The following is a 27,742-nucleotide window of genomic DNA, read 5'->3' on the forward strand; positions in this document are numbered from 1 at the left end:
ACCACGTTGCTCCGCGCGCTTCCGAAGCCGAGCGGGCCGAACCGCCTGGCCCCGGGAACGGCGAGCAGACGACGTTGAAATGCTCCGACGAGCTGACGTAGACCTTTGGCCACGCGAATTATAAAACGATAACTTTCGAAGACATTCTTTTAACCTTTTGTGCAACGTCATGTCCAGCCCGGTGTCGAATCTATTTTACTATAAGTGTACTAGATTGGGGGAGTGGGTCCAACGTGGGCTCTGCGCTGAGGCATTTTTTTTTTTTTCATTAAAAATCCAGGTGGCGCCACCGTCACTTTCTTCCGAATGAGCGGGCCCCGCTCGCCGGCCGGACGCTTGTCGCGTCGGAGATCCTACCGCAGCTGCATGGAGCTTTTATAGGCGGATACTCGGTGGCGGTAACACTGAGATTATTCCCCACCGATCTATTATAAATAAAATGGAAAAAGAGCGGCGGAAAGAACGCAAACGACGCAACAAAGACGGTGGACGGTGCGTCGAGCAGACGACAGCTACTCTACGGTGTCTACGGAGTAGCTACGGTGCCTTCTAGCCACCGTACTACTTCGCCCGCGAGCTCGCCTCAGCCAATGAGCGCTACCGAAACAGCCGGAGCCAACGTTTATTGGCCGGAGATTCAAAATAAGGCGACGGCAGCGCCGCCACATTTCCGCGTTTTTGGTTCAACCTCGGCGCTTGCTAAGGCGTCCGCTGGACCCACTCCCCCATTCTAGTACACTCTAATTTTACGGATGCGTTTGAGTACCGCCATCTTAGGCTGTTAACGCTGCCGTGCTCCATCTGTAAGAACCAAATGCACGGTACTACAGTCGACTTTTACGCATGAAAATGGTCGCACGCATGCATTCGATCTTTCATGAGAATGTAATTTCGACGTCACTGCATGCGCACAAAACTGAGGAATTATTCCTATAACAGCCCGCGATGGCGGCACTCAGGAAAATTAAATAATGTCGTCCATATGCTTTCTGGCGCCGACTTGCGACAGCCCCAGTCCTGCTAACAGCCGCGCCATGTTGCACGGCAGTTGTCGCTGGTGCTACCGACGCAGCAACTGGACTCAAGGGGCCGGTCCGGAGCCACGAAGACGGAACACGCGCCGCTCACGCCCAGCGCGGTACGACATTACGCGCGGTCATTACACGGGCCAACGCGTCTCGCCGCGGCCGAGGCGCCGTCGTCGTCGTGCGATGGGAATAACCGCAAAAAACGGGGCCAGTCCCGCGGCGCGCATCATCACCATCTCCTTACGAAGCTGGCATTACACCGAGAGAAGATATGAGGACGGCCATCCGCGGTTACTAGTAACAATGGCTCGTGGGGAGAGCAGGCTGAAGACAAAAATAACACCAAAAACGTAGGTTTAAGTTGAAATGCACGCATAATGCAAGTGGATTGCGATTTGTGGCTGGCGGCCTGGTCGGAGATATGGCGTATCTCCTGCTCGTGGTTCCCAAGGCGGACGGCGATCAGGATGATCATGTGCTGAGAGGGTGAAAGGTCCTCATCGTTAAGGGCCTGTGTCATCCCGGAGACAGTCACAGACTTCGTTGTGCTAATATTGCATAAGGCAGACCAGAAGTGGACTCGGAATCAATTTACAGCGGCACTGTTGGTCTGTCGGGTAAATAAAAATAAATAAAGGCTGCGAAGAATGCAGGGCAGAAAGCCATGACATTCCGGCAGCGTAGGCCATTAGATTAACGGAGGTAGTCTGGGCTGATTCACAGTATGACCACGAAGCCGAACGCACCGGGACGCTACACTGTAACTTAATTTCCTAGATGAGCACTGCAGGAGTGGAGTACTAAAGCAGCATCTGTCTAGCTGCCCTAACTATACATGTGCTGTAACATACTTGGGCCTAGTAAGGCACCAAATCACAGAATGCCTTACGAGTTCACAAACTGTCTTCTTTGATTCATGTCTTCATTATATCTCACGTTTCTTATTTGTGTGAAACATGAGCTGCAATACATATGCTGAGAGTATTCATCATTGTTTAAAGCTAACAAAATGCAAAATGTAAATGTGTTGTAAAAATCACATCAAATGATTTCATAGAAAGAACAACGAGCCTTCTCTAGGCTCATTCAAGAGCAAGGCTTCAACATGAATGAAGCAATACAAGAAAACAAGATTTCAAAATGTGACAATGTTGAACGTATCCAATTATCTAAAGATTACCTGAAACATTCCCTAAAATAATGAGTGGAATGATTAATATACACAACAATGCAGTGCATGTTTTTGACCAATACATTATCCCTCTACGCCTCATGTGAGTGAAGCACTGCACAACTAGCAGGATGTGCAAGACTGAGCAGATCTATCCCAGCAGGCATGATGTGCTGCAAATACTGCCAAATATATACACAAAGTCTTATGAGCCTGTCTGTTATCAGATCAATCATACTCACTGAAATAGGCACAGTACAATAAGGACCATCAAATCAGGGTCACTGCTATAAAGCAGAAGCTGTAAATGCGTAGAGTGCCAAGTTTAACATGCAGTATGCAATCACACCTAGTTGGTGAAGCTCACATCAGAAACCAGAGAACAACCAATGCAAGAAAAGATCCCCTTCCTCAGTGAATGTTAAACTAAACAGTGGCATAAATAACATCCATCACCAACACGTACAAGCAAGCCAAAGATGAGCTAAACATCATATACATGCACACAGCAGGCCACATTTCTTAGACACACACAAAGTGTGCACTATAGGAAGCAGAGCACACAAGCCTTGCCTCTGCCTGGGTGCAAAAGGCACGATCCACACTGACCTTGGCGTCGTGATGCAGGACTGCAGGGCAGGGGGCTAAAGTGCACCGTTTTGGGCATGCAAGGTGATTTCGGCTGCATCGGCAAACTCCGCCTTGCCAAAGCAGGACGGCTCATGCTAGCCCCGTCTAACTCTGGGCAGCCGGGCACACAGGGGAATGGAGGGTGTAAGAGGGTGGGTTAGGAAGGAGAGGGAGAAGGGGACGAACTCTGGTTAGTCCGGTTAGTGCAAACTACCCTCTATGTAAGCGCTACCCCAACTAAAGAAGCGTGATCTAATCTTTGTCTCAGGCATGCATGTGTTTACAACATAACCTGCAAAGCTGGCTTGCATGACTTTTGGTACCGACAACAAAGGTACTGCAAGCATAATCTGGAAATTGCAGTTGTTTCATAGCTGCATGCCAAGGAATTAGTTGCCAACACACAAGGCAGTGGGTGCTAGCAACCTCGCCAAACGCATTCCGAATGGACACAGACTGTTGCTATATTGCTGCGAGAGGTTACAACGTGCACACCTAAAGCTACACGGTGGCAACATCCAGCTTCTATGCAAGTCAGCTAAAATAACAAGTTATATTCTCAAGTCTGTAAGTTAGTAATCAAATTTCATCCTCTCCGATATATTAGGCTCACACATTCATAAAAGGGTGCAATGAAGTGCAGACAACTGAAGCAAGCTAGGACTCCAGACATGTAGTACATAACTTTGGACATAGGGCTATGAATAGTTACAGCGTTAGCGAAATTAGTGTTATATAGCCAATTCTACTGCCATGCAACACGGGCCAGTACACAACACTGTATGCACACCCTCACAGAAAGAAGGCAATTTAAATTTTTTTCTGAACCGTGGATACCGAATCAGATTGAACTGACAGCTGAGGCAGAGCACTGCTTGATATCAGTAGACACTGCACACTGCAAAAACACATATTGACAAATGCTGCAGCTAACTGCATTGCACTTTCAGTGCAGACAGAACAGTCCAGAAAATATACTGCTCGCAAAGCCATAATGCAACTTCCACCTAAGTAAGTAACTTCACTCTGTTGTACCCAACTTTCTTATTTTGTTATTATGCAGAATGTTGCATTGATAAGAAAATCCGACATAAACAACTTTCCCAGCTAAATCACAGTCTTGTTTACAACCACATTTCGCATGGATGTGGCATTTCACAGTGGAGTTTCTCGAATATCTTGTTTGGAAGCAGTTATTGCCTAGTTCATCCAAACTAAAACGGAAGGGAACATTGTCAGTGGCAATGCTGCACCAAAAATGTGATACTAGTGAAAAGAACAGCAGCACTGTCTATTCAATGAGGATGAACTGCCTACCATTGAGAAGACTGAGCTAGTGCAGAGAGCGTTCTTGCCTTGGTGGCAACATACACCACGACTGCTTCAACTGGGAAAACCTATATTTTTCGTCTGGCACTGCAGCAGATGACGTAGTTTTCACTTACTACGGATGAAACTGGCAAGTACTGCTTTCAAATATGATATTGAACAAAATGCACACACTGTGCAGTGTGACCTCCGTGTAAGGTTCTGGTGCAAATAAGCCAGTGACTTAGCTGGGAGAGCCATTTATGCTGGGCCATTTATCGCTAACATTTCAGATAATGCATTTCCTTTAATTTATTACTAGGTCAGACGAACCTGCCCAAGTAACAAGCTTTGTAAGGTGTGAAGTAGAAAACAAAATGCTTCACTAACCAGTGAAATTTACATTAAGATAGCATATCACATGCAAGGCATTGTGTACAGCAAAGAACATCTCAGCCAACAGCCACTAAACAAATGAGTAAATATGCAGCACACCACTGAAAAACCAAGCAAACTATCAAAACACAGGCTAACCAAAAAATAGTGCCAAAGTATCATGCAACCCAGCCTACAGCAGCAGCATAACACACATCCAATCGTGGCTCTGCAAGACGCTTTGTGTCCAGTGCTGTCTCACCAAGGGCCTGGCCTCTCTTGTGAACTTGGTGTGAAGCATCAGGTTTGGAACTGGTCAGACTTTCCAGTAAGAAGGAAACAATTCTCTCCCGTTTGACACACAACGGTTGCAGTGGCCTACCTTTCAAGGGTGGCCTTGTATTCCATGGCCTTGGGTAGTCTAGACGCTTTGGAGTGGGCTTTGTCTTGCGCTCCGAGAGTGCTGAAAGCATGGTATTTGAGTGGTAAGATAGGCAGAAAGCAGGAGGATGACAGAGAAACATGAACGGATGCTAAGGACTATGCAGCCGTGAAGGAAAGGAATAGCGAAGGCATAACTTGTAGAAACATAATATATTTGGGTTGTAGAAGGCACAACATTGAGGGATACAAAAAACAACAGTATGGATTAGAGATCAGACATGGCAGGTGACATCCTAGTAGAGATTAAGAGCAAGTAGTGAAGTCAAGCAAGTTATAACAGATTAGGTGGAAACCGATGGAACTGGTGGTATTAGGGAAACAGCAGGAGCAGGTGCCAAGGGAAGGGAAATGCACTCGAGAGAAGTGCTAAGGATTGAGACTGACGAGACTGGGAAATGTGAAGGCACAGGGAGGATTTGTGGTTTGCACAGGGCAGGAGTGATTGGCAAATCCCCGAGAAAAAATGCGGTACTAGTGTTGCTGCCGCTGCCACCTCCTTTCTCAAGCGGCATTGCCAACGAGGATGATGATGATAACAATTGCTTGAAATAATAAGCTAATTTTACTAGCTGTGTACATCAGCAGAGTCTTGTGTTTTGCTGCACACATAATGATCCTAGGTAGTCGATGTGGTGGGCATACTGCGATAGGAGGAAATGACAAGATGTTGCAAGAATGTGAAGTTCAATGACAAATTCATCTTTTTGCATCCCTGTTCTTGTGCCTGCCTTCATCTTCACCGAGGTCCAACTGACACAGCCTCAAGGCTCAAATAAAAAATCAGTTCACGCATACTGAGGTTACGGCAGAATATCCATTTCTGCTCCCCTCTAATGAGTCCAAAACAAACCAGTACACACCAGACAGCCTGGGCAATATTTTCAGATTGAGCCATTATCATAATTTACACAATACCATAATACAAATGAGACAAAGAGAAGCAGGCTTGCAGCCATTTAATGAAAAGGAGATTTATGAGCATCTCCTTGAGGAAGAAAGATGGTAGAAGAGAAAAAAACAACAAAAAGTACAGCTGTATTTACAACAACCAGGATTATCCTGCTGCTACTAAAATGTGTGAAATTAATGGAAAACTGCACACAGTCAAGGAATGTCATATAAAGCTATTTTGTAATTGGACCACTGGCTTTCAGGGTAAAAGCAAATGCAGCAAAGAAGTCTGTCAGGCAGGAGAGCATGCAAATGGACGAGGCGCTCATCTTGTGTTCTTCCCAAGTCATCCTCATTTGTTTGCATGTTGCTTGCAATGAATAACTCCCAACTTGCCCTCTTCACCAGCCAATGCAAAAGTTCTCACACTTTCCGCAGCAAAGCAACAGGCAACTGACTCACCGGACTTGACTGAGGCGGCTCCCTTTCCGGAGGAGTGAACTGATGCCGCATCACCACCTAGAGAAAAAAATAAAATTAATAAAAAGCACCTTGTGATTTTGCCATTGCACTGCTGAGCTTGAGGTTGCAGTTGCAGTCTCAGCCGCAACAGCCGAATTCCAATGGGGGCAGAAATGGAAAAAAACTTGTGTATACCATGCATTCGGTGCACCTAAAAGAACCGCAGCTGGTCAGAATTAATCCTGAGCGCCCCCCCCCCCCCCCCCCCTCTTACAGTGTGTCTCATAATGAGATCTTTTGGATAGTAAAACCCCAGCATTTATTAAAATAATTTAATTTGATGTGCAGCTACACTTGCAGAACAAAACATTTAAAAAGTGCATATTTAGTTTGTCCGCATAAGTTGAGAGACAGAGGGTGTGAAATTAGGGCAGTGGGGGAGACAAAAAATAAAAAAATGCTGAAATCTGCCGACATGTAATGGAACAATCCACATGAAGAATCTTGATGAAAGCAAACCATGCTGGACGACATAGAGATGATGAAAAGTGACTGACTGATTGGTTTATTGATTTATGGGGTTTATTAACATCCTAAAGCAACATATGGGCTGTGAGGGATGCCGCAGTGGGGGGGGGGGGGCATGACACCACAATTGCTGGAAATTGATCCCATGACTTTGTTCTCAGCAGCAGGTTGCTATAGCCACTGAGCAATCACAGCAGGTCAGATGATGAAAAATTATGATGGAAATGCATATCAATGCACTAACGTCAAGATGTTCTATGTTTCAAGACAAATTTTATTTCACATTTCATTTCGTAAGTGTGAACAACATGCGATGCAACCATTACTCATAAGCGTCAGCAGGGTGGTGCAAACAGAGCACTTGCCCCCCCCCCCGGGCAAGACAAGATCCGCCATGCCTTTATTATATAAACACAACCCCAACAATTACAGTGCCTTGGCTGATACAGGCTCAACGATTTCATACTTAAAATTTATAAACATAATTGACAAAACTGCAGCTCATAAGCTAAAAAAAAAAAAAAGCCTGTGCCATTACTTCTCCATCAACCAGCACACACCCCTTTTATGGTGCGTGTATTTATTTCAGCATGTCTGTGTGTAAGTGGTCCATCATTGCATTACCATGTCAACACAGTGACATATTAACCAGCATGCTTATGAAGACAATAATGCACCTTAGCACCAAGGCCCCTCAGTACTTTTTATTGATAAATTTCTGATAACAAAACACTGCTTTTGCCTGTCTGGCTAACAATCATTCATCATAATTATCAAAAGCATTTATAGAACTCTCAGCTTCACTCAGTACTTTCTCTACTGGCTGTAAACTTCACCACTTAACTGCCGATGATGAGGTAACTCATCATCACAATGAGCATCCTCTGGTGCCAATGAAGAGTTAACTCGTGAACTTTCTGCAATTATTGCACGTGTGTATGTGCAATTTCATGTAATTTTGCCAAATAAATAATACACAATTACTTTTGCTACTTTTTTTCTAGAAGACCAGTAAAAATGCAATAGTCATTCCTGGTGTCTTATTTTTAGACATGACTGGTGCAAGGAATGCAGGTTTAAAAGAAATTCCAACACACTTTTTTTTTTTTTTTAATTTTGGCACGGCAGTTAAGGGTATAAACAACTGTACTCAATAATGTCATCAACAGGCAAAATTATTCTGCAGTACATGTGCCAAAGACATGGCTGAGCTCTTGACTTTCCTCCCAACAAAATTTGTCTTCTTGAACAGCTGCAAGAGAACATCACTATGTGGAAGCTGCAGTTTCACTTTCTGAGCATGCTTTCAAGATTGCCTTGGAATTGCTTGCAATTTGAGACTGAACTAAAGCTCCATATATATGCTAACAGTATGAACTGAGTCTATAAGGGGCTCGCTACTGAGACTTCTGGCTGTTACTAGTCCGAGGAGAGCCCTTTCAGTTTTCAGAATCACAAATGATACAATTGCACCTCGTTATGATGAAGTCACATTTGACATGAAAATGCCGTCCTTGCATTCAATATTCATTATAAGGTCTTCGTTGCATGGTAATATCGCCGATAAACATTTTAGATTTGCTTCATTATATCTAACAATCCGTCATACTGAATTGTGGAACTAATCAAGCTATTAGCCCCGAGAACGACCTACAAGGGTGCTGCTAACGCCGCTCGCGTGACGTCAGGGCACGGACTCGCGCCTGTCGTCTGCTGCCGTTCGAGCGCTGTCCGGGCACCTTCTGCAGTGTTTCTGTTTGTTTGCTGTCGTTTACTGTGCTTGTATACTTATGACGGTCATCTCAAGTATATTTTACGACGTCTTCATTCGCGCAAACTTATTCAAAGAGCTTATTTCCTAGACGACAATTTATTTTTCAAGGGCAACGCTGCAGTGCCAGCCGAAGGAGCTCAGACAAGCCCATTGCGTGTTTTTCATGCGTGGGTCTAGACTATGCAGATTGAGGGACTAATAAAAAAAGCATAAATAGCACGTGACTAATAAAAGCATAAACGCATAAACATAGCACATAAGAATCGAGTTAGGATACCATACCTACATATGACTGCTACATTTACCTTGATTTTAACCCATTAAAACGTGTTTGCTTATGACGAGTAGCTCCATTGTATAATATAAAATTTTTCATTTCTTCATAGAAACGCTTGGCAGTAACACTGAGGACCTGACAGTGAAGTTTAGATGCAACCAGCACCACTTGTTCCTTTAACTGCTTCTCAAAATTAGGCCGTTCTTCACCGGTTAATATCAAGTGGCGGTAATTTGAAGTAAAGCTAATTGAGGCTTAGAGCTATTTGCAGAAAACGCAGATGAATTTATGGATATTTATTCACGGTTCCGTGCTACACGTTCAACTCACTTGTGCAATTTAGTGCTGCTTGTTTCTTGAGGAACAGACATCACGAATCTGTTTGGCGAACCGTGATGAATAAAGTTATTTCACTCACTCACTCACAGACACAGGCTGCTCGGCCCAAATTTTTTAGTGAGATATGCCTTTTAGACCGTGTGGCTGCAGCGAGAAAGAAGCCGAAGCCTCATTCATTATCAGTATGAGTCTTATTGAAGATATCATCATTCCCCTGTGGAGGTCAAAAATCAAGTGTATTCAATTGAGGCTTGTGGTGTCTTCTCTATGAGGCGGGTATGTCAAGTTCTCTTTTATGTATTCACGAAGCGAATAGTTATCAGTTTGTGTAGTTAAACAACGCAGGATCGAGACATGGTGAGGCAGAAGGCGTTTGAATTTTCCTCTTCAGCGCAGCCTAAGTTGCGCTGTATAGCCTCGTGTATACCTTAGGCATTGCAATTGACGCTTAAAGAACTGCTTTATGGTTCAATTCGAAGTTGTAGTGAAATGATGAGTTTCGCGAATAATGCATGCCTCGCCATAACCACAGTCGGTAGATTTAGTTGCGTAAGGGCCGTGCCATGATGTCGATGAAGGCAACTGCGGGTCACTATGAAACATTTTCTCGCTTGCAATTGATAGGATCTCGATCTTAACCACGAAACTGTTCTTTCAGATGATTGCTGTTATGGCATTCGTGAAGTATATACATACTATACATGACGCGCCGTCGTGTTAACAGCCAAGAGCAATGCGTTTTCTAAGTGCCTGTTTCAGAGAATGGTGAAAGTATTAGCAAACGTTTTCATGCAAAATGCGTGCCTAATTCTTCCTTTTACGCATTACTAAAGTAGCCATATTTGACTAGAACAACACACCATAGTAATATAAATCGTCATAAAAGATTCGCTGTGCAGTTTCCTTCTAATACGCATTTATAATAAAGACATCAAATACCAATACCGACCAAGATTTTTCTTCCTTGTAAAATGCAATGTCTCTCATATCTAAGCACTAAGGGAATGTTAAGTGTTTTCCGGAGCATCATACACAACTTCGTGTGTTGAAATTGCAGACATTATTTTTACGCAAAGTTTATGGACAGACACTATGCATATACGCATTGCAAAACCAGTAGACCCCTTCAATGCTAAATAGCTTGTGACATCCACGCCGTAAATTTTCACGACTCGTGGTTTTGAAGAAGAAACTGCCGTTCAGGCATGGCAGTAAAGAAGAAGCCGGCATATCCTTCGATAAGTACGGCTCGAGCCACCAATACTACAAGCATGCATGAAGAGAACGAGCGCGCGCAGCAGCCGAGTGAGTGCCGTCCTGGTCGTGACGTCCCTCGTAGAGGGCGCCACTCCAACTTCTCGCCACTAATTGCACATTCTGAAAGAAAAAATTGTTGTTAAAGTAAGTACTGGAATTCCCCACCTTTCATAATGGTGCTGTCCTGGGCTGTTGTGGTACTTTCAGCAGTGTCATCCTTTGACGACTCTCCACACCTGAAAATATTGGCATATTGCAGGTTATCTTGGTGTGAAATGCATTGATAGTAGTAATTACGAGCTTTAAAAATGTGGGTGTGGTTACTCAGGGAGCTGTAAGAAACAGCAAGTCACTATTGTGCATATGCAGAACATAAAATATATTTTTGATTCTTCACATGCTCAATAGGCTTGTTAACAAAAGTTAAACAATCTGTGCTGAATTGTCATCCCAAAAGATCCTCAACAATCAATGTACCCAATGTTAAACTGTTGCAAAAGCCAGCAAATACGGAGGGAGACTATTCTAGAGTAAGCCATCTTTGTATCAGTCAGAACCAGTCTTGTTCACAACACAGCCATATGTCTAGCAATATAAAAGGCTTCCTACATATATTGGTGAGCTGCTGCATTCTCTGATGCTCTTCTGTCTCGAATAACAGTTCAGCAGTTACCTAGCCATCTGAATATAAAGAAAAGACCACACATCACAAGACCATATGTTAGTTAGTTATGTAGGGTTTTATGGCGCAAAAGCGACTATGGCTATGATGCGCCAGCCACAGGGTAGTGCTCAATCAATACAATGCAGAGCTCAATCAATGAAATGAATAAAAAGATTAAGACCTTCCTTTACAGTTTATTTACAAGACTCGTGGCCTCTAAAAACCTAAAAACGTCATCAATGGATACTAGTGCATGCTCGTGCAATCCATTCTTTCTGTTCTCATTATGGTTGCACAGAGTGAATCACATTATCACTTGAAGTCAAATCGCACTTGGTATCTACAGCAAACGATCTCAAAAACATGGCTCCTGGAGCATGGAAGTAACTTTGATAGTAACTATCATCCGCTTTTCTCTGTTGTCATGAGAACACTTGTCGCAGATCGACTGCTCACGGCATTGCTCACATGAGCAGTCCTTCGGTAATCAGGTTTACTGTGCGAATCCAGTTACCGCAATTATGCAACTTTCTCGGGACCATGTGAAAATGTCGTACAAAGTGATAGAAGGTTGGCTAACGCACGTGCTTTGGTTTTCGAAAACCTAAAATGCTTCAATAATTTCCCGCGTTTGTTGGTCCTTGTGCCTTGTGATTATGGTGGTACTACAGAAGGCTGGCACACATTTACAGTCATGACAATGACTAGACAATTTGGAGGTCTCTGTACCTTTCAAGGCATGGAGACCTGCAACATGTTTCCATGTGTTGAACCAATGCCCCCCCCCCCCCCCCTCCATTTGTCCAGTCATTGTCGTGATGATGCATGCACACCCACCTTCTGTAGCACCACCATAATCACAAGGACCAACACAAGCGGGAAATTACTGAAGCATTTTGGATTTTGAAAAAGCAAAGCACATGTGCTAGCCAGCCTTCTACCACTTCGACAAAGGGCAGATAGCATTCCTCGACTGCTCGCAACTTGCCTGTGTAATCTTCTGTATAATTGACTCACACTGATGTTTCACTGTTCTTTTTTTTTTCCGCGTTATTTTTTTCTTTTTCTTTCTTTTTTCATACTGTTTATGCCACATTTCATTTCCAATAAAGCTTCAGTTGCCAGAAAGTGCTTGTCTCGTCTTTTTCTCTTTCTGTATCTTAGTTTTGCCATGTACTGCTACTTGCCCGATTCGCAATCCTTTGTGCAGACTTCTCCCACTGCTAGCATTCACAACCAAAAAATAATGCATTACATATGAAAGGATATAAGCGTGCGTCATGCAATTCAATACAGCATTCTCTATGTCGCCATATATGGCGTAATTATCACGTGAAAGGCATCGCAGATCTGAACCTATTTACAACCAAATGAGTGTTATTTTGGCATCCTGTCATTATTGCGGCAAGCTGAGGTCGCAGAGCAACGCTTGCACTCACATCCAAAACCATAGTACCTCACATACTGGGACCACTATGGTGCACAAATAATATGTGATTTGACAGAGCCTTACGCCCACAAGTTGAAGTTGTAATATTATAGTAGTTATTTGGTAGAAGGCATTGCAGGATAAAAATGACCACACTGTGAATCGCATGGAGCGAGACTTTATGACTGCGCTGCTTGCATAGCTGCCGCAGCGCTGCCTGCCAAGTATGAAACAGTACAGCAGCCTAGGCCATTCAAGCCTACCTCTTTCTGTTTTAAGGAAAGAACACGGACTCACGGTGAGTCGTGGTGGCGTTCACTTGTTGGCGTCGCAGCATCAGCCTCAGTTCGAACACTGCCCCTGGAGGATGTGCTGCAGCGCCCCGTCTTGCGGAGGGTGGGCGGCAGAGCAGTGGGCCGGGTGGCCTGCTGCTTGGCTCCTTCCAGGTTGGTGAAGACCTTGCTCTTCACCTCTTTCACCTGCATTACAGGAAGGATAAAATCAGTAAGAAAGCAAGATAACATTGAACAACATTTGTTAATGCAGTTATGCATTCACCTGTTTGCCTCGATTGTCATATATTGTATGTAACACCCCAAATTATTTTCAAAATCTTGGCCTGGAGCAGTTCTCATATGAGTCATGATTTGGACTAGCTGCTGACACTACATATTACACAATGGCTGTTATGAAGAACACAGACCTTCCCACCGGAGGAGAGGGCATCTCCTCTGCACAGTTGTGCACGAGCGCAAAGGCACATGCTGCTGCTTCTGCAGCGCTTTAGAGTAGGGGTTCACAGGTGTTCACAACAGGCCACAGGACATCATGGGGACATTCAGGGAACGCTCGCTGGAATTAACTATTCAGTAACCAATTGTTTATTTGGGAAACTTGCATTCACTGATTCACGACTTTCACGGTTGAAATCATTCAGCTTTAACTGCTCTAGTGGAAAAGTTGATGCAAGTGATCTTTGGTGAAACATTCGTTCTCCAAACTTGTTTTTGACCATGAAAGTGGAGGTGTGGTGCCTTGTGTGACAGGTGGCCCTTACGAATACAGTATGGTATGGTACGATAAAACTTTATTTCAGTCCCTCGGAATGCGCGTCAGCACGTAGCGGGCCGCTCCCACGTCGGTACAGAAAGGCCGAGCCTCTCTGCTGCGTCGCGGGCCCGATGGACAGCCCATAGCTATGCTTCAAGATCGGGGCTGCTTAAGGCAGCCTCCCATTTGGACGATGTGACATCGTCGCCGTTGCATAACGCGGGGCACCGCCAGAGCATACGTTCCAAGTCAGCTAGGTCGGAGCATAGCTCGCAAACATTGGTCGATTGTATCTCTGGATAGATTCTGTGTAACAATGCGGGTTTGGGGTATGCCCCTACCTGGAGTAATCTGCATGTTAACGCCTGTGGTCTGCCTAGTTTCCTATGTGGTGGAGGATATCGTCTCCGTCCTATGCAAAAATGTTTGGTAAGTTCGTTATATGAGGAGGGAGGGTCCCGATTGTCCATAACTTCAGCGCCGCGCCACCCGGTAGCTATGCAGTCAACGACTCCTCGTGCAACTCTGTCGGCCGACTCATTGAGGTTGGGCGGGTCGCCCTCGATCTGCCCCATGTGTGCAGGGAACCAGATGATCGTGTGCAACTTGATGTCCTTGTCCCGCAGAATGCGCAGGACCTGCTCCGAAACGGTGCCCTTGGCGAAAGCTCGGACAGCCATCCGCGAGTCGCTGTAGATCGTGGTCCTTCTGTTGTCCAGCAGGGTCAGGGCTATGGCCACCTGCTCCGCCACCTCGGCCGACTTCGTTCGAACAGTCGCAGAGTTTGGGATTTTCCTATCGTGATCGATGCCCACCGCTACGAACACCGTCCCGTCGAGGTACCGGGCAGCATCAACAAAACAGCAATCCTGAGCCTGTTCCCGAGCCTTGTCCAGGAGAGCCTTGGCCCTAGCTCGTCTCCGATCCACGTTGTGTTCAGGATGAACGTTGCGTGAAATTGGAACGACGACAATGCGTTCCCGCTGTTCCCGAGAGAGACCGCAGAAGCGGGACTCGATTTCCGCGGGAGGAATGCTCAGCTCCCGCAGGATGCTCCTACCCGCTTGGGTGGTGGACAGCCTGGCATACTGCGCCCTCTCCTGCGCTTCTGCGATCTCTTCAAGCGTGTTGTACATTGTGCATAACTTACTTATGAATACAGTAATTCATATAAAAATGTTGTTCCTAATTTGGTGCAATATAGTACTTCCTCATTTATAGCCATCTTTAACAAGCCAAAGCAACAAATGGGCTATGAGGAATATTGGAGACACCTCCAGATTAATTTTGACCACCTTGGTGTTTTTAAATGGATAGCAATGCAAAACACCAAAGCACGTTCGAGTGGCCATTTCAGAGCATTTTGGCAGTACTACCAAAAAGCTGTATTGCAGAATGAACTGGGCCAAATAAGTGTCATTCATGCTTTGTTATCCCTGTTTGACCCTTCTTGTAGGCACAGTAAAGCTTAGTTGCCCTCTTACATGACCTTTCAAGCACTGCTGGGGTGCTCATTAAAATGACCAGTAAAATATGCCATAAATCAATCGAGACTGCTAGACCACTTCTTTGGACCATCTGCACATTCTTCACCAAAAGAAACTGCACATTAATGAAGAGAATTAAATTCAAACTTTTCTTTCTCATTTTGAGTGCATATTTTATGGCAAGATAAAAAAATTTCCGTTTCTTTCCTTTTTTTTTTTTAGCATTTGGGCTTTTTCAATCCAAGAGGGGCCCACAGAAGTTAGCAGGCTGCGTTTTCGGTTAATTTAAAATGCGACATTACCATATTTTGCAATAGTCAAGAGTTAACTAGACACAGATCAGACACAGGCTGCTGTCAAAATCTATGACATCATCATCAGGACATCATACAAAAATTTAAAGGTGTTAGCTCCACACATCTTTCACTTTAACGTCCTTTCTGACGTATCAATCCTTTCTTCATGGTAAAACTGGCCTGTTTGCAATTCTGTAAGTGTAACCGACCACTCAAGCCCACCTTAATGTTTCTTCAGCCTTCCCTTTAATAACCACCACGATTGAAGCATACAGGCATTTTTTCATTCCAGTTCCATCAGAACTCAGCTGCTGTGATCAGAAACAGAGATACTTGTTATCAGCATGACTCTATGAGCCAAATAGTTACATTTACTTTACATAAATGCCGTCCTTCTGCTACACCACTTGCTTGCTACATATGTATTATTAAAGCATAATAGCTTGCACAGGGTCCTCTCAACAGTTTACCTCAAGATCATGTTCTGCAACATTCAAATTATATACCGCACCACTAATACTACCCAAACAAAAACAAATCTCTCTCCCTGCAAACACAGTCTTCGTGCATTTCAAGGGCGACCAACACAGATGCTGATCATGAACACATATTGCTAAATAGTGTGTTAGTGTAGTGTGTAATACTCTGTCTTTTGTCTATGCAGTAAGCAAATAATACGACATGAGGCTAAAAGGTAATATAAAAATAATGTTTTTAGAGATGTGCATTAATAACTACACTACGACAAGCGTAAGCACGGCTTATATTTTATTAATGGGCCATTTTCTAAGCTGCATCTGCCAGTGTTTCATGATACACATTTCACATGATTCAATCGAAATGCAGCACAATGAACAGGTATGGTGAAACCATGAGCACTGCTTCCTAAACTGCGCTGACACTTCTAGAATGGTCCTGCCTCATGTCCGACATCAGCAGGTACTCGCAATGCAGCTACAAGCATTCAAGAAAGCACGTACGCAACAGCTGTGTGTAGATCTCAGTACAAGCTCTTGAGAATAAAGTCCACAGAGAGTAAACCTAAGTGCAAGCAACCCCAAGCTGTTCACAGTACATGTGCACTTAATAAATGTATTCTGAGCTCCATGCAGTTCAGCTTAAGATGCATTCCAAAAAGCACATCTCCCATTTCAGTGCCTATTTGTTATGTCTGCATTATACAAAAGTTACAAACCTTATAGAAAGTGGTTCTCTTGGTTGGCAGCCAGCGTACCTAAGCTTCCATGATTATTATGCCCGTTTTCTGCATAACAGCACTAAACTGTCCAGGCAGTGTCATGCTTAACAGTCACATATCCTCATAGTCACAGTGCACTACTTGAAAACATATGCTGGATAGGTTGGTCAAACCAACAAGAGCTCTATGCTTACCTTTGGTTTCGCCTTGTCATCAGCCATGCTGGCGGCCAATTTTGAAGTGACGTCATCCCACCGACCTTTCTTTGGTTGCCTTACAATTTTCTTTGCTGGCTCTTCACTTTCCGTTTTGCCTGCTTCAATCATTGCCTTCACTTTAGAGACCACTACCTTTGGTGCTGGCTTTGGAAAGGAAATGGGGACTCTCTTCAATGTCGTCTTTTCTGCTTTGCCCACCTTCTCCATGGCAGCAACCTTAGCTTCGTCAGGCTCAGCCACTGGCTTTTCCGTGTCAATGTCATCGGTGTCTTTAGTTTCAGTCTCAGGTTCGTTGGCTTGGCTTTCACCCACCTCGGCAGGGTGTGCATCCGGACTACTGCCCTCCTCACAGGTCACTTCTCGTTCTCCAGCGGCATGCACAACTTCTGGTTCACTAGTGAACTGTTCCTGCACTGCGCCCGCTTCATCTTGCTTCACGGCCAACATGGGATCCTTGGACACTGGTGCCTGCAGACGGAGAGATGGCAGGTGCTTCCCGGCAGGCGAGGGGACACGGCCACAGTCCGGGCAGCAGTCCGGATGGAGATTTCGTCTCTGAAACTCCGACTCAGAGACGGCGCCACTATCTTGGCTGCTGCAGGTGGACCACCGCATCATCTTGTCTTCACACGGGCTCACTGCAGTCCCTGCTTCACTCTGGTTCTCCATTTCGGAGTCACCCTGGAAGCCGGTGTCTGTGCTGCGCACAGTGTAGGCAGACGTGGGTCGCTTGGGCCTGGTTCCATCCTCGCCCTGCAGGCTGCTCAGGTTGACTGCGGTCAGTGCATCAGCTGCACTTGGAAGCTCGCACTCCACAGAACCAATGCTGGTCGCAAACCCGGATGAGCATTCGAGACTGTCGGATGTCTTTTTCATGCTGGATTCATCAGAATTAAGGTCGGCAGTCGCCGAAGAGGGAGTCTCAGACATAGTATGACTAAGTGGGGAAGGTTCATTGGTTATGATGGCTCCACTGCGAGCCATAACCGTGTTGAGGTAGTCTACTTGGTCGGGGAAATTATACTGCAATATTCGCAAAACATTACTACTTATCATTGGAATGTTGTCGTCAGTAAGGGGGTCACTAGGCTTGAATGTGGTGGATGCAGCACAAGGCTCCCCGTCCCCCTCGTCTAGCTGTTCTTCATCCACGATGTCAGCCACATCATCTATAGAAAATGAATTTGGGAGAACCCCTTGGTACGATTGTCCATCAACAGAGACAGCAATATCTCTCATAGCGCCATCCGTTAGTATTCCCAGGCTATCTTGCTTTGAACCATCATCCATCTCATCCATGATTTCGGCAATTGGAGAGAGAAAGTCAACACCCCCAACAGCTCCTTCTGGGCTCTGCGAAAGAGTTTTCTTAGCACACCTGCTTTCAACTTCGTCAGAATTCTCATGAATGGGGGAAAGAGTGTTTTTTGGTGCAGCACTTGGATCAGGAGCTGGTTGCTGTGGGGGTAGTTCACTCATCAGTGCAGAGCGAAGTTCCTGAAGAACCTCTGGACTCACACGATCATGTAATGATGAGTCTCGATGATCATAGTCATCAGAATCACTGTCTGGGGAACAAGTTGCAGTTGCGTCTCTCCATAATGGTGCATGGTCGGCTGAATATGACGGTGCCTCAGTACTGCGACCCGTGACATAAATGCGAAGCTCATCAACTTCCTCTGTTGTATCTATTTCTTTCTGCCTTGATTTTGACGCCCTGCCTGAGAACCCGAGCTTTGGGAGACGTGACAGAAGGGATGCACTTTTCGGCCTAACTGCTGGCTGTTCATTTTCTGTCTGAGCCTGTGAAGATAACTCGGGTAGTGTTCGCACTGACTGCTGGCCACGCAGTTTCACTTTCGACTCTGGCACAAAGATACCATGGTTCGGACGGCATGCAAAATAGGCTACCCCATCAACAATGCCACTGTGCTTTCCACCTGCTGCGTCATCAAGCTCAACACCACACAATACTCCTTCAGCAAAGTGCGTCTCTCCATAGTATCGAAGTACGCCGTGTTTCGAGTCTCCTATAGACACACGATCACCAATCTTGAGATACTTGTGGGTTCTTCTGAATGCCTCATCAACTGGTGCTTCTGTACTCTGATGATTTAATGAAAAGGAAGTCGGCTGTGGAAGTGGCTCTGGTTCTGGCGGAAGGTTTAAAGTGGCTTTGGGGAGGAGTGCTGTGAAGTCCTCTAGTTTCTTGGCAATGACACGCTGAGGTCTTGGAATGAAACGGGCAATCTTGGAGCTCCTCTGCTGTCCAGTGTCAGGCCTGTGACCCTGAGAATTAAAAAAAGAAAAAAGAAAGAAAGATGGGTTTCTAGGTGAACACAGGCTCAATAGCCACCCAACACGCACTTCCAATCCTGTTGCAAGCACTGTAGTAATCAAGGGTTGCACAACACACCCGAAGCACTCAGGCCACACATGGAGGACTGCACAATTCACACACCCATCCCAGAAGACACATGCTGCCTGTCAGCAGAAGTGGTGTACAGCCACTGCTCTGAACCTACCGCGGAGAAGCGTTTTTCCTGTTCTCTCAAGGCGGTGTCCTCCTCTCCAATCAGAAAAGGAAACAGGGTCCTCCGAGCCACCACCAAAATAAACACACGCACCCGCCCTTCGCTTGGGCCCTTTCATTTCTCAACGTGTTCCACCCCATCCACATGACCCTTTCTCACATCCATTTCGGGTTTTCCCCCTCTCTCGCGCCAACTCCGGAGGAGAGCAGGCACTCCTGACCCACATTTGTGGGAGCCCGCAGTGTCGCTCTCGCCACGGCGCTATGCATGCAGTTAGCTCTTCGCTCTCCAAACGTTTTAGAAGAGAAGGAGGTTAAAAAGTGAAAGAGAACAACATTAAACAAATCCACAAGAGCACGCGGAGAGATGTGCTAGTTTAGAACAAGCAAATATTTAAAAGCAGACAGCTAAATGGCCTGCCAGTGGAAGAATAAAGATGTGCGGCTGGCCGCACACGCAGCGAACAATACGACGTGCGAGGCGAGGCGCAAGTTACTACGGCCTGTCTTAGAAGGGAAAGGTGTGCCGTTTAACGCATACGTGCAGATCGTGTAGTGCGATGGACACGAAAAATAAACTTAAAAATTAAGAGCGCGCGTTATACACATATATCTAAGATCCAAGAACACAGTCGCGAAAAAGAGGTTTGCCCGCGGTGTCAACCGCAACGGCACGCATGCAGCTGCTAGGGATCATTGTTTATTCTGGTTATTTGGTTCTAAAGCAGTATCTTCCAAACAATTTTTGGTTCGACCTGTAAGAGCACCAAGGAAGAGCAAAAGGCTCCGCGGGAGCACCTTATCGCACCGAAAGCGCGCACTAGCGCGCCGTCTTCGACGGGAGTGTTATTTATTTGACATTTCGCGCACGTTTGTTACTTCCCCGAAGCAATAAGTGCGTTGTGCAGCTCGTACGTTGCACACAAGCACACTGTCAGTTTCCACGTCCGTGTAAAACGAGAGGTTAAACGGCTTTTACTCAAAATGAGGTAAAGAAACGGTACTTCACTAGCCACGCGGTGAACCAGCGAATTACAACACTACAGTGTATCAAACAATCACTTGTTAAAATTAAATTGAATTAAATTATGGGGTTCTACGTGCCAAAACCACGACCTGATTATGAGGCACGCCGTAGTGGGGGGGGACTCCGGAAATTTGGACCACCGGGGGATCTTTAAGGTGCCCCCAATGCACGGAACACGGGCGTTTTTGCATTTCGCCCCCATCGAAATGCGGCCGCCGCGGCCGGGATTTGATCCCGCGACGATAGCTGCCACCGCGGCGGGTGACCACGGTTACGACCTGGGTGTCACCTCTATGTACTAAACCATCAGGATGCTTCCGAAGTCTATGTCCAGACCTTGGTACAGACCAGTCCAGCCACAGTGTATATAAGCTATCAGGCAGAACCCTGCGCCCGGCAATCAGGTAGAAATAAGTTTTGGTTCGTCGATCCCGGTTTCATCGAAGGATCGGAAAAGCGCGTTCGTGTGCAGTATTCTGTATTTCGAGGTCACTGTAAGCACAGGCACAACTGCATTAGACAGTGCATGCCTATAGGAAGACCCGTAACGTTACGACTCATGAACCTATAGCGGAGTCAGCTAGGCGACATACTATTGATCGGCGTGACGCGGGGCTCCGTGCACGAAGCCGCGCGGTCGACAACCGGGCCGCTCTCGCCCAGAAATAAAAGGACATCGTACGGATAATTAAAATGAAGAGCAGTTGAGGAATATCACCTAAGACACAACCATCACCGCCTTGCAATCACAGCCTCGCGAGTGCCATTCAAACACCGGATTATAGATTTCGTGTGACGCACGATCTCAACGTATGTTCGGCACCGCCAAGCAGCAGGCGTTCCCACTCAGTCGCCGGTGCCACACCCCCCAAAAACAGACCTTGTTTCAACTTTTGATAATCCTACACACATACTTACACATATAACTACACGTTGTTAAAGCTAACGCTGCGTAAAACAAGGAAAAAGAACCCGCGAACGCTGGACAAGGAATCTGCAGCGGGTAGCGACGTTCCCGTTGATGATACGATGCGCCGTGCAGGCATGTTCGTGAGGACAGGCAGTATTATAGTTTCGAGAGAGGAAAACCCAAATGGCGTAGCAACAAACGACGGTCCGGGGCCACGCCAGCTCTCACCCGAAGACGTTCAGCGAAAAACAACGGCGCGTGTGAGCACCAACATGTGATAACGGAGCGTGTGTGCAGCGGACACTGCTATCGGCGCCGACTCCACTCACCTCTGCCATTGCGGTCGGATCAACGGTATCCTCCGACTCCCGCGCGAATCGAAACACCTCACGGACACATATTCAAGACGTAACGGCAATTAATTCGCCTCGCAGCTTCGAGGGAGGCGAGCGAAACAAGTTACAGCGCACACATCGTTGCCACACAAGCAATACGCGTACGTCGCTACGCGTCTTGCGATGCTTTCTTCGACATTTTTTGCGTTATGTTTCTTTTTTCTTTTCTTTACCCTGTGGAGAGGCTGATGGCACAGACGCAGGCACAGCGAGGAGGCAGGTGGCGGGAGCGGAGGCGCTGCTGGTGCAGTCAGTAGGCGCGCAAGGACTTCTGGGTATGAATCAATGCGCGTAGTTGCTAAAAGCTACCGCTGTTCCTTGCGCAAGGCGTTGCAACGCACCCGACGTAAGAATAAGTTCGTCACTGTCGCAGCTTTTTATGACAATCTACTTCGACACTAAACAATCTAGATACAAGAAATATATTATAATCTATCTTATTTAGACACGATATATTTTTACTTCTCACGGAACTTGCCACTAACATAATTGGGCTTAGGTAGGATTTAGGCGCTCAATGAGAGAGAGCGCCTGCCGAGTCGGCTGCAGAGGGTCTCCGTGCTCAGCGAAGCAGGTTGAGACGAATGGTCTCCGCACTATCATTTGCACAAAGGCTTCGTTCTTTTCTCCACAGTGTACGGGTCGCGTCACCCCTCACAGCAGCGCTGTTACATAAAAGACAACGAATTTCGTAGTACACTGTGCGCGTGTCACACCGCGAGAGGCGGCTATACGTGCCTTAATTGACGATTTTTGTCGCCGCGCAATAATTGAATCTTCAGATCCATGTGGGATTGTTAATCGCGGGCATTGCCTTATCTAGGCAGGCGCTGGCGTAACGGACGAGTTGCGAACCCAAATTCAGCTGTGTCTCCATATGCAGAATAACCAGTTGCTTCTCCGTCTAGCCTAACGACGAAAGTTCACCGTGTTTCTCATACCTGATTTTTTTTTTTTCGTTTTCATTTTTTTTTTTTTTGTATTTCCAACATTTCTGAACCCTTATGTCAACGGTAACCGGAAAGCGTTCGAGCAAAGCGGTGCGCCCAATTAAGCTTCAGTACAGCATATACATCATAAACAGTGGACTCCCCCAGCGAGGTTGTCTTGTGCGGGATGAATAAGACTGATGATGCAACTCCGGCTGTCTAATGTTATGTCATATATCCTTCCCTCCGTTTTGATAACGTGCACAGTAATCCGTCTGAAACACTCGCTGCCGCGATCGGGCAACTCTCCGAAACGTAGCGATTACTTTCGCATTGCGCACGGCCCTTAATTTTTTCCCAGGCCGGTATATCGCGTTGCGGTGCCATGTGGCGCCGGCAATTAGGCTCCCCTCTCTTCATCCGCGGCTTGCTGACTGCGAACTGAAGCATGACAGCTCGCCTTTATTTTGTGCCTGCCGTTTGTGTGTTCGTTTCCTTTCTTTTATGGTCGCAAAGCGCGGGCCAGACTCGACCTACTTAGCGCCGCAGGGATGGCGCGGCACGTATGCGTACTACGTACGCACGTACGTACGTTTGGCCGACGATGCTCTCGCTACGCCAACTACGCCTCTGGCTCTTGTGTAACCTGAAATACAACCAGCGCATCGCGAGGCGCGCGGGTGGAGACCTTCCTTTCCAGGAAAAGTATAACTACACAAAGACAGAAGGAGAGAGATAAAAAAAGAAAGAGAAGAACCAGGTGTAACCGCGTTTCCGTCTAGCAGACGCGAAATGATCTTCCGCAGGTATATAAGCGCGGCGGCCTTGCGCATTTATGCCGGTGACGTCGTCTGGCTGTTCATGAATTATCTTTGTTTTCCTCTTCTTTTAACTGGGCCTCACGATGGCCGGTCCCTCTTATGTGACACACTTCGGACTGAGCATACGGACGCTCCCCTACAACTGTAAAGGGGCTTCTAAATTAAGTAAACGAAAAAAAAAAAATGTTACGCAATCAGGTTTATTTTTAGTCCCATTAGTACCGTGCAGAGCTCTAGAGCTAGTGTGAGCCAATCGGAGTGCAGCGTTCCACTGAGGCGCTCTGCACCCACGTGTAAAGTCGTCTGCTGTTCACTGCGGCGAGCAGATGACGGCGTAAAGCTCAAATAGTGGGTCAACACTCACTCAACTAACGTTTACTGTTGGAACGCGGTGTTATTTTATGTGGTGCACTTGCGACTCAGTACTACTGTATAGTGTACAAATCGCTGCACGATTCTACTGAGAAAGAGCGCGGCGCTCGTTTGACATGGTATTTGAAATGTGCACCCGGCAATATTGACCTTGACAGACAATGCAGCTCTTTTACTCATTTAACGGATGACCCCGCTGCTACATGCGGCCTCGACGCCGCAACAAAGACGCCTGCAGCAGGCGCCTGTGAAGAGTATAAAAGCAGCGCCGCTGGAGTCTGGAGAGCACGTACCAACGCGATTAGGCACGCGAGCTGCCTGGTCTGCTCTTCAGGCGACAAGCGGCGCTCTCGAATCGCCGACGCAAAGCACGAACGCGGGCAACTTGAAGCACATGGAACGTCTTTCCATACCTTTTTCTGTCGCGGAGCCTGTAGAGATACCGGTACGTAATGCGCCAGGTGCAGCGTCTGCAGCGCGTGCTTCTATCGAACTGTTGATCTGCTGGGAGATAAGAAAGAAATGAGCTAAAAGAAGGGAGGGTCAGATGACCGCTTTCCTGATTTTTTTTTCCACCTCCATTATTCTACTTCCTATCTAATCTGTTATGTAAGGGGTCGGCGGAGCAGAAGATAGCACTATCACGTAGTGCTCCTGTAAAAGGCAAACCGAAAAAATAACGGATATATATATATATATATATATATATATATATATATATATATATATTGCTACACGCGTGTGGTATTTGATTGTTTGACCGAGGCGCGCGGGCGCCATCACTCGAGAAAAGAAGAGGAAGAACGAGCTGGGCTCGCGCTGTGAACCTAACCGGTCAGCGCTGCAACCGCTGTTGTAAATACAACCTGTAAATAGTTGCCCGTCTTACTGACTCGTTCTTCGCGTAACAATATATATATATATATATATATATATATATATATATATATATATATATATATATATAAAAGGGGGATGCCCCGTAACAACGTAGTCCAATACGGCACCTATTAGCACACTTTTTTTGGTTAACTAATTATATTAATTATCCGGGACATCTAGAAGAAAGCAGCAACACGACCAGTTGATGACTGCGAAATGGCAGCGATCCGCTCTCACGGCCACCAAAGAGGTAGGAGGTACAGCGGGCGAACAAAGGTTCAGCGTGAGAGACAGCTTGCTTTTGGCACTCAATGCTGAGCTCCCCTCGGAGATAAGAGAAGATAAAACCGGGTAAAAACGCGCAGTCGGAGGCTTTTTCTTTTGTTTCTCGTTGCACCCTAATTATTGTCTAAAGCGCTGCAAGAATGTACAAAGGCTGTCATTGACCGCTAGCAAAAAAAAAAAAAAAGAAAAAAAGATGTCGAAAAAATTGGAGAGTGAGAGAGAGCAAGAGAGAGGGAGCGTAGATGGGGAAATGAAGTGCACAGATGCGAAGTTCTGTCAACCTATGTGCCTTTTCGTAGGTGACTGCGCTGTTGATGAGCGCAATGTTACTCGACTAACAGTCATTATAGTACCAGCCGTGGTTGCTTAGTGGCTATGTTGTTGGGCTGCTAAGCACGAGGTCGCGGGATCGAATCCCACCCACGGCGGCCGCATTTCGATGGGGGCGAAATGCGAAAACACCCGTCCGTGTACTTAGATTTAGGTGAACGTGAAAGACCCTCAGGTAGTCCAAATTATCCTTGAGTCCCCCACTACGGCGTGCCTCATACTCAGATTGTGGTTTTGGCACGTAAAAGCCCATAATTTTTATACAGTCACTATGGTACTTCAGTGATACATGTATATACAAGGTAGACAGCTGGTGCTCGCGTTTAAAAAAAATAACATCTAAGTTATAATGAGAGAATCAAGCTAGCCTGATCACGTTCTGAAACTTGCTGCTGATAGTTCGAAACCACTCTGCGTTCATTTTAGACCTCTTTCTTTATCTGCTTCTTCCATTCGATAGCTAGCGCACAAGACGCTTATCTGCAGTTTCCACCGAGATTATGCCGAAATATATATCAAAATATCAGAAACAATTCAAAATCTGGTGGCCTCAGTCAGGCGTACCTTGCGCATATTAAAGGAGCTTCAAAACTGGGTTCAGAAGCATTACGTTGGAGCAGTTAACCATATCTTTATTGTTAAACGCCTTACATTGCTCCTCGGTCAACCGCCTTTGTCTCTCCATCGCAAGACCAATCGCCTTTCCCTAATTCATAAGCTGCACGGCGACTTTCCGAATAAAATACATTTTAGACTCAAATCATGCTTCCTTTAGTCTTTATAATATGTTCTAAGCTGATAGTGTCTGGACGAACACACGTACTGAATCCACCAAAACAATATTTCACCAACTTGTGCCACATTATAGTGGTAGTTGAATAGAATCGACTGCTTGGTGCAATTGTCGAACGAGCGCCGCCCAGATAAATTGGGAGATTTACTCAGTATACCTACTTCAGTCCGGTCAACACAAGAAACCACTGTCATGCATTTTTTTTTTTAGTCTACCTTTCTTTCTCCTACTTTTTGTGTCAGCTTTTCCCTACTTTTTTTTCCCCCGACTGTCTCACTAACAGTCTTGATCACGACCATAGTTTGCTCTTTACCATGTTCGCACACGAAATGCACCGTTTCGCAATCTGTATGTTGTAAGGACTATGTAATCACCACCTTTATGTTTACTGCATATTTACCTAAATAAACGCCTCTCGCCAGTGTCCCTTAAAGGCAGGCAGGCGGGATAAAATAGATATATATATATATATAGATAGATAGATAGATAGATAGATAGATAGATAGATAGATAGATAGATAGATAGATAGATAGATAGATAGATAGATAGATAGATAGATAGATAGATAGATAGATAGATAGATAGATAGATAGATAGATAGTGGTGACGATTGTCCGGCATAACGACGAACGTGGCGAACGCCATCTTTGAAGGCCTCCAGAGTCGCAATGCACAGAGGAGGTAACACGGAGCACACATCAGCTAATCAGCGGCCAAACTGAACATGTCGCTCTCAGGCATAAGAACAGTTCGTGATTGATCAAATGGCACCGTTTCTCTGGCCGTCTGATCAAAAAAGGCACATTATACAAAAACAAAGATTCGAGCAATGGTGAGGCTTTGTACTTGTGAGCATCATTGCGAAATCTGCCTTTGATTGGCACTGCCGACAAAATCTGCGTCCGCTACAAGAAAGGGAGGAAGGAAGGAGGTTCGTACTCCAAAAGGGACCAGCTGGACGTTGATTAGTATTTCTCGCACGATTAATCGCTAATATGTAAATCTTATCCTTAAATTCCTCTACCTCAGTAACATAATGCGTACGCAGTCAGCTGGTCCTAACATTGGCCTTCCCCTTCTTTCTCTTTCCTTAGTCATCAGTCATTGACTTATTAGACTGTGTCGATAAACATGCACGAAATCAAAAGAGAAATCGAGATCGGAGAAGACTGCGCTTACAAAGACATCCAACTTCATCAGAGTTTGAAGCTTTCGCTTAAAAACGTAATTCTCTCGGACACGCTCTTGTGGAGGACGGTCACTTGGACTCGAATAAACCCGCAGACAAGCGAACGTGTAGAGCACACTTGCCCCTCGTTTGGCTCGCGTCAAACGCATCGATCGCGATGAATATACGTAACAACAATGCAGAAAGCGGTGGTCGCACCAACAGAATTCTAGATGAATGCCGCAGTAGAGGTGTCCAGGACCAGAAGGCTCACCAGTGGACAAGTCACTCCACCTCCTTCCCACACCCCTTTTCGCAAAACCCTCTCCAGCCACCAAGCTCTTGTGAAAAGGGCCCCGGTGATAACGCGTAGCACTCCCATTAAATGTATTAATCACGATTAACGCAACCATCAATTCCTAGAAACCAATCATTCGCGGAGATCCATACATCCATCTGATTTCTTCTTT

The 27,742-nt window shown here is 45.9% G+C and overlaps 1 protein-coding gene across 4 annotated transcripts in view; it reads right to left on the minus strand.

Annotated features, from left to right (window-relative positions):
• Positions 1–21,978, minus strand: part of LOC119449448 (restin homolog) — a 126,077-nt gene extending 104,099 nt beyond the window's left edge. Inside the window, exons 1-7 of one of the 4 annotated variants that reach the window (XM_037712626.2) lie at positions 21,865–21,978; positions 16,803–19,115; positions 12,875–13,056; positions 10,650–10,720; positions 6,310–6,366; positions 4,895–4,975; positions 2,809–2,940 (exon numbers count right to left, since the gene is read on the minus strand). In XM_037712626.2, coding sequence (XP_037568554.1) covers positions 2,809–2,940; positions 4,895–4,975; positions 6,310–6,366; positions 10,650–10,720; positions 12,875–13,056; positions 16,803–18,305 — 2,026 coding nt within the window. In that variant the 5' untranslated portion in view covers positions 18,306–19,115; positions 21,865–21,978. The other 3 variants (XM_037712624.2, XM_049665207.1, XM_037712625.2) reach the window with 3 other exon arrangements.
• Positions 21,979–27,742: the final 5,764 nt, after the last annotated feature.

The sequence above is a fragment of the Dermacentor silvarum genome, chromosome 4 (assembly GCF_013339745.2).
Source record: "Dermacentor silvarum isolate Dsil-2018 chromosome 4, BIME_Dsil_1.4, whole genome shotgun sequence".
NCBI lineage: Eukaryota > Metazoa > Arthropoda > Arachnida > Ixodida > Ixodidae > Dermacentor > Dermacentor silvarum.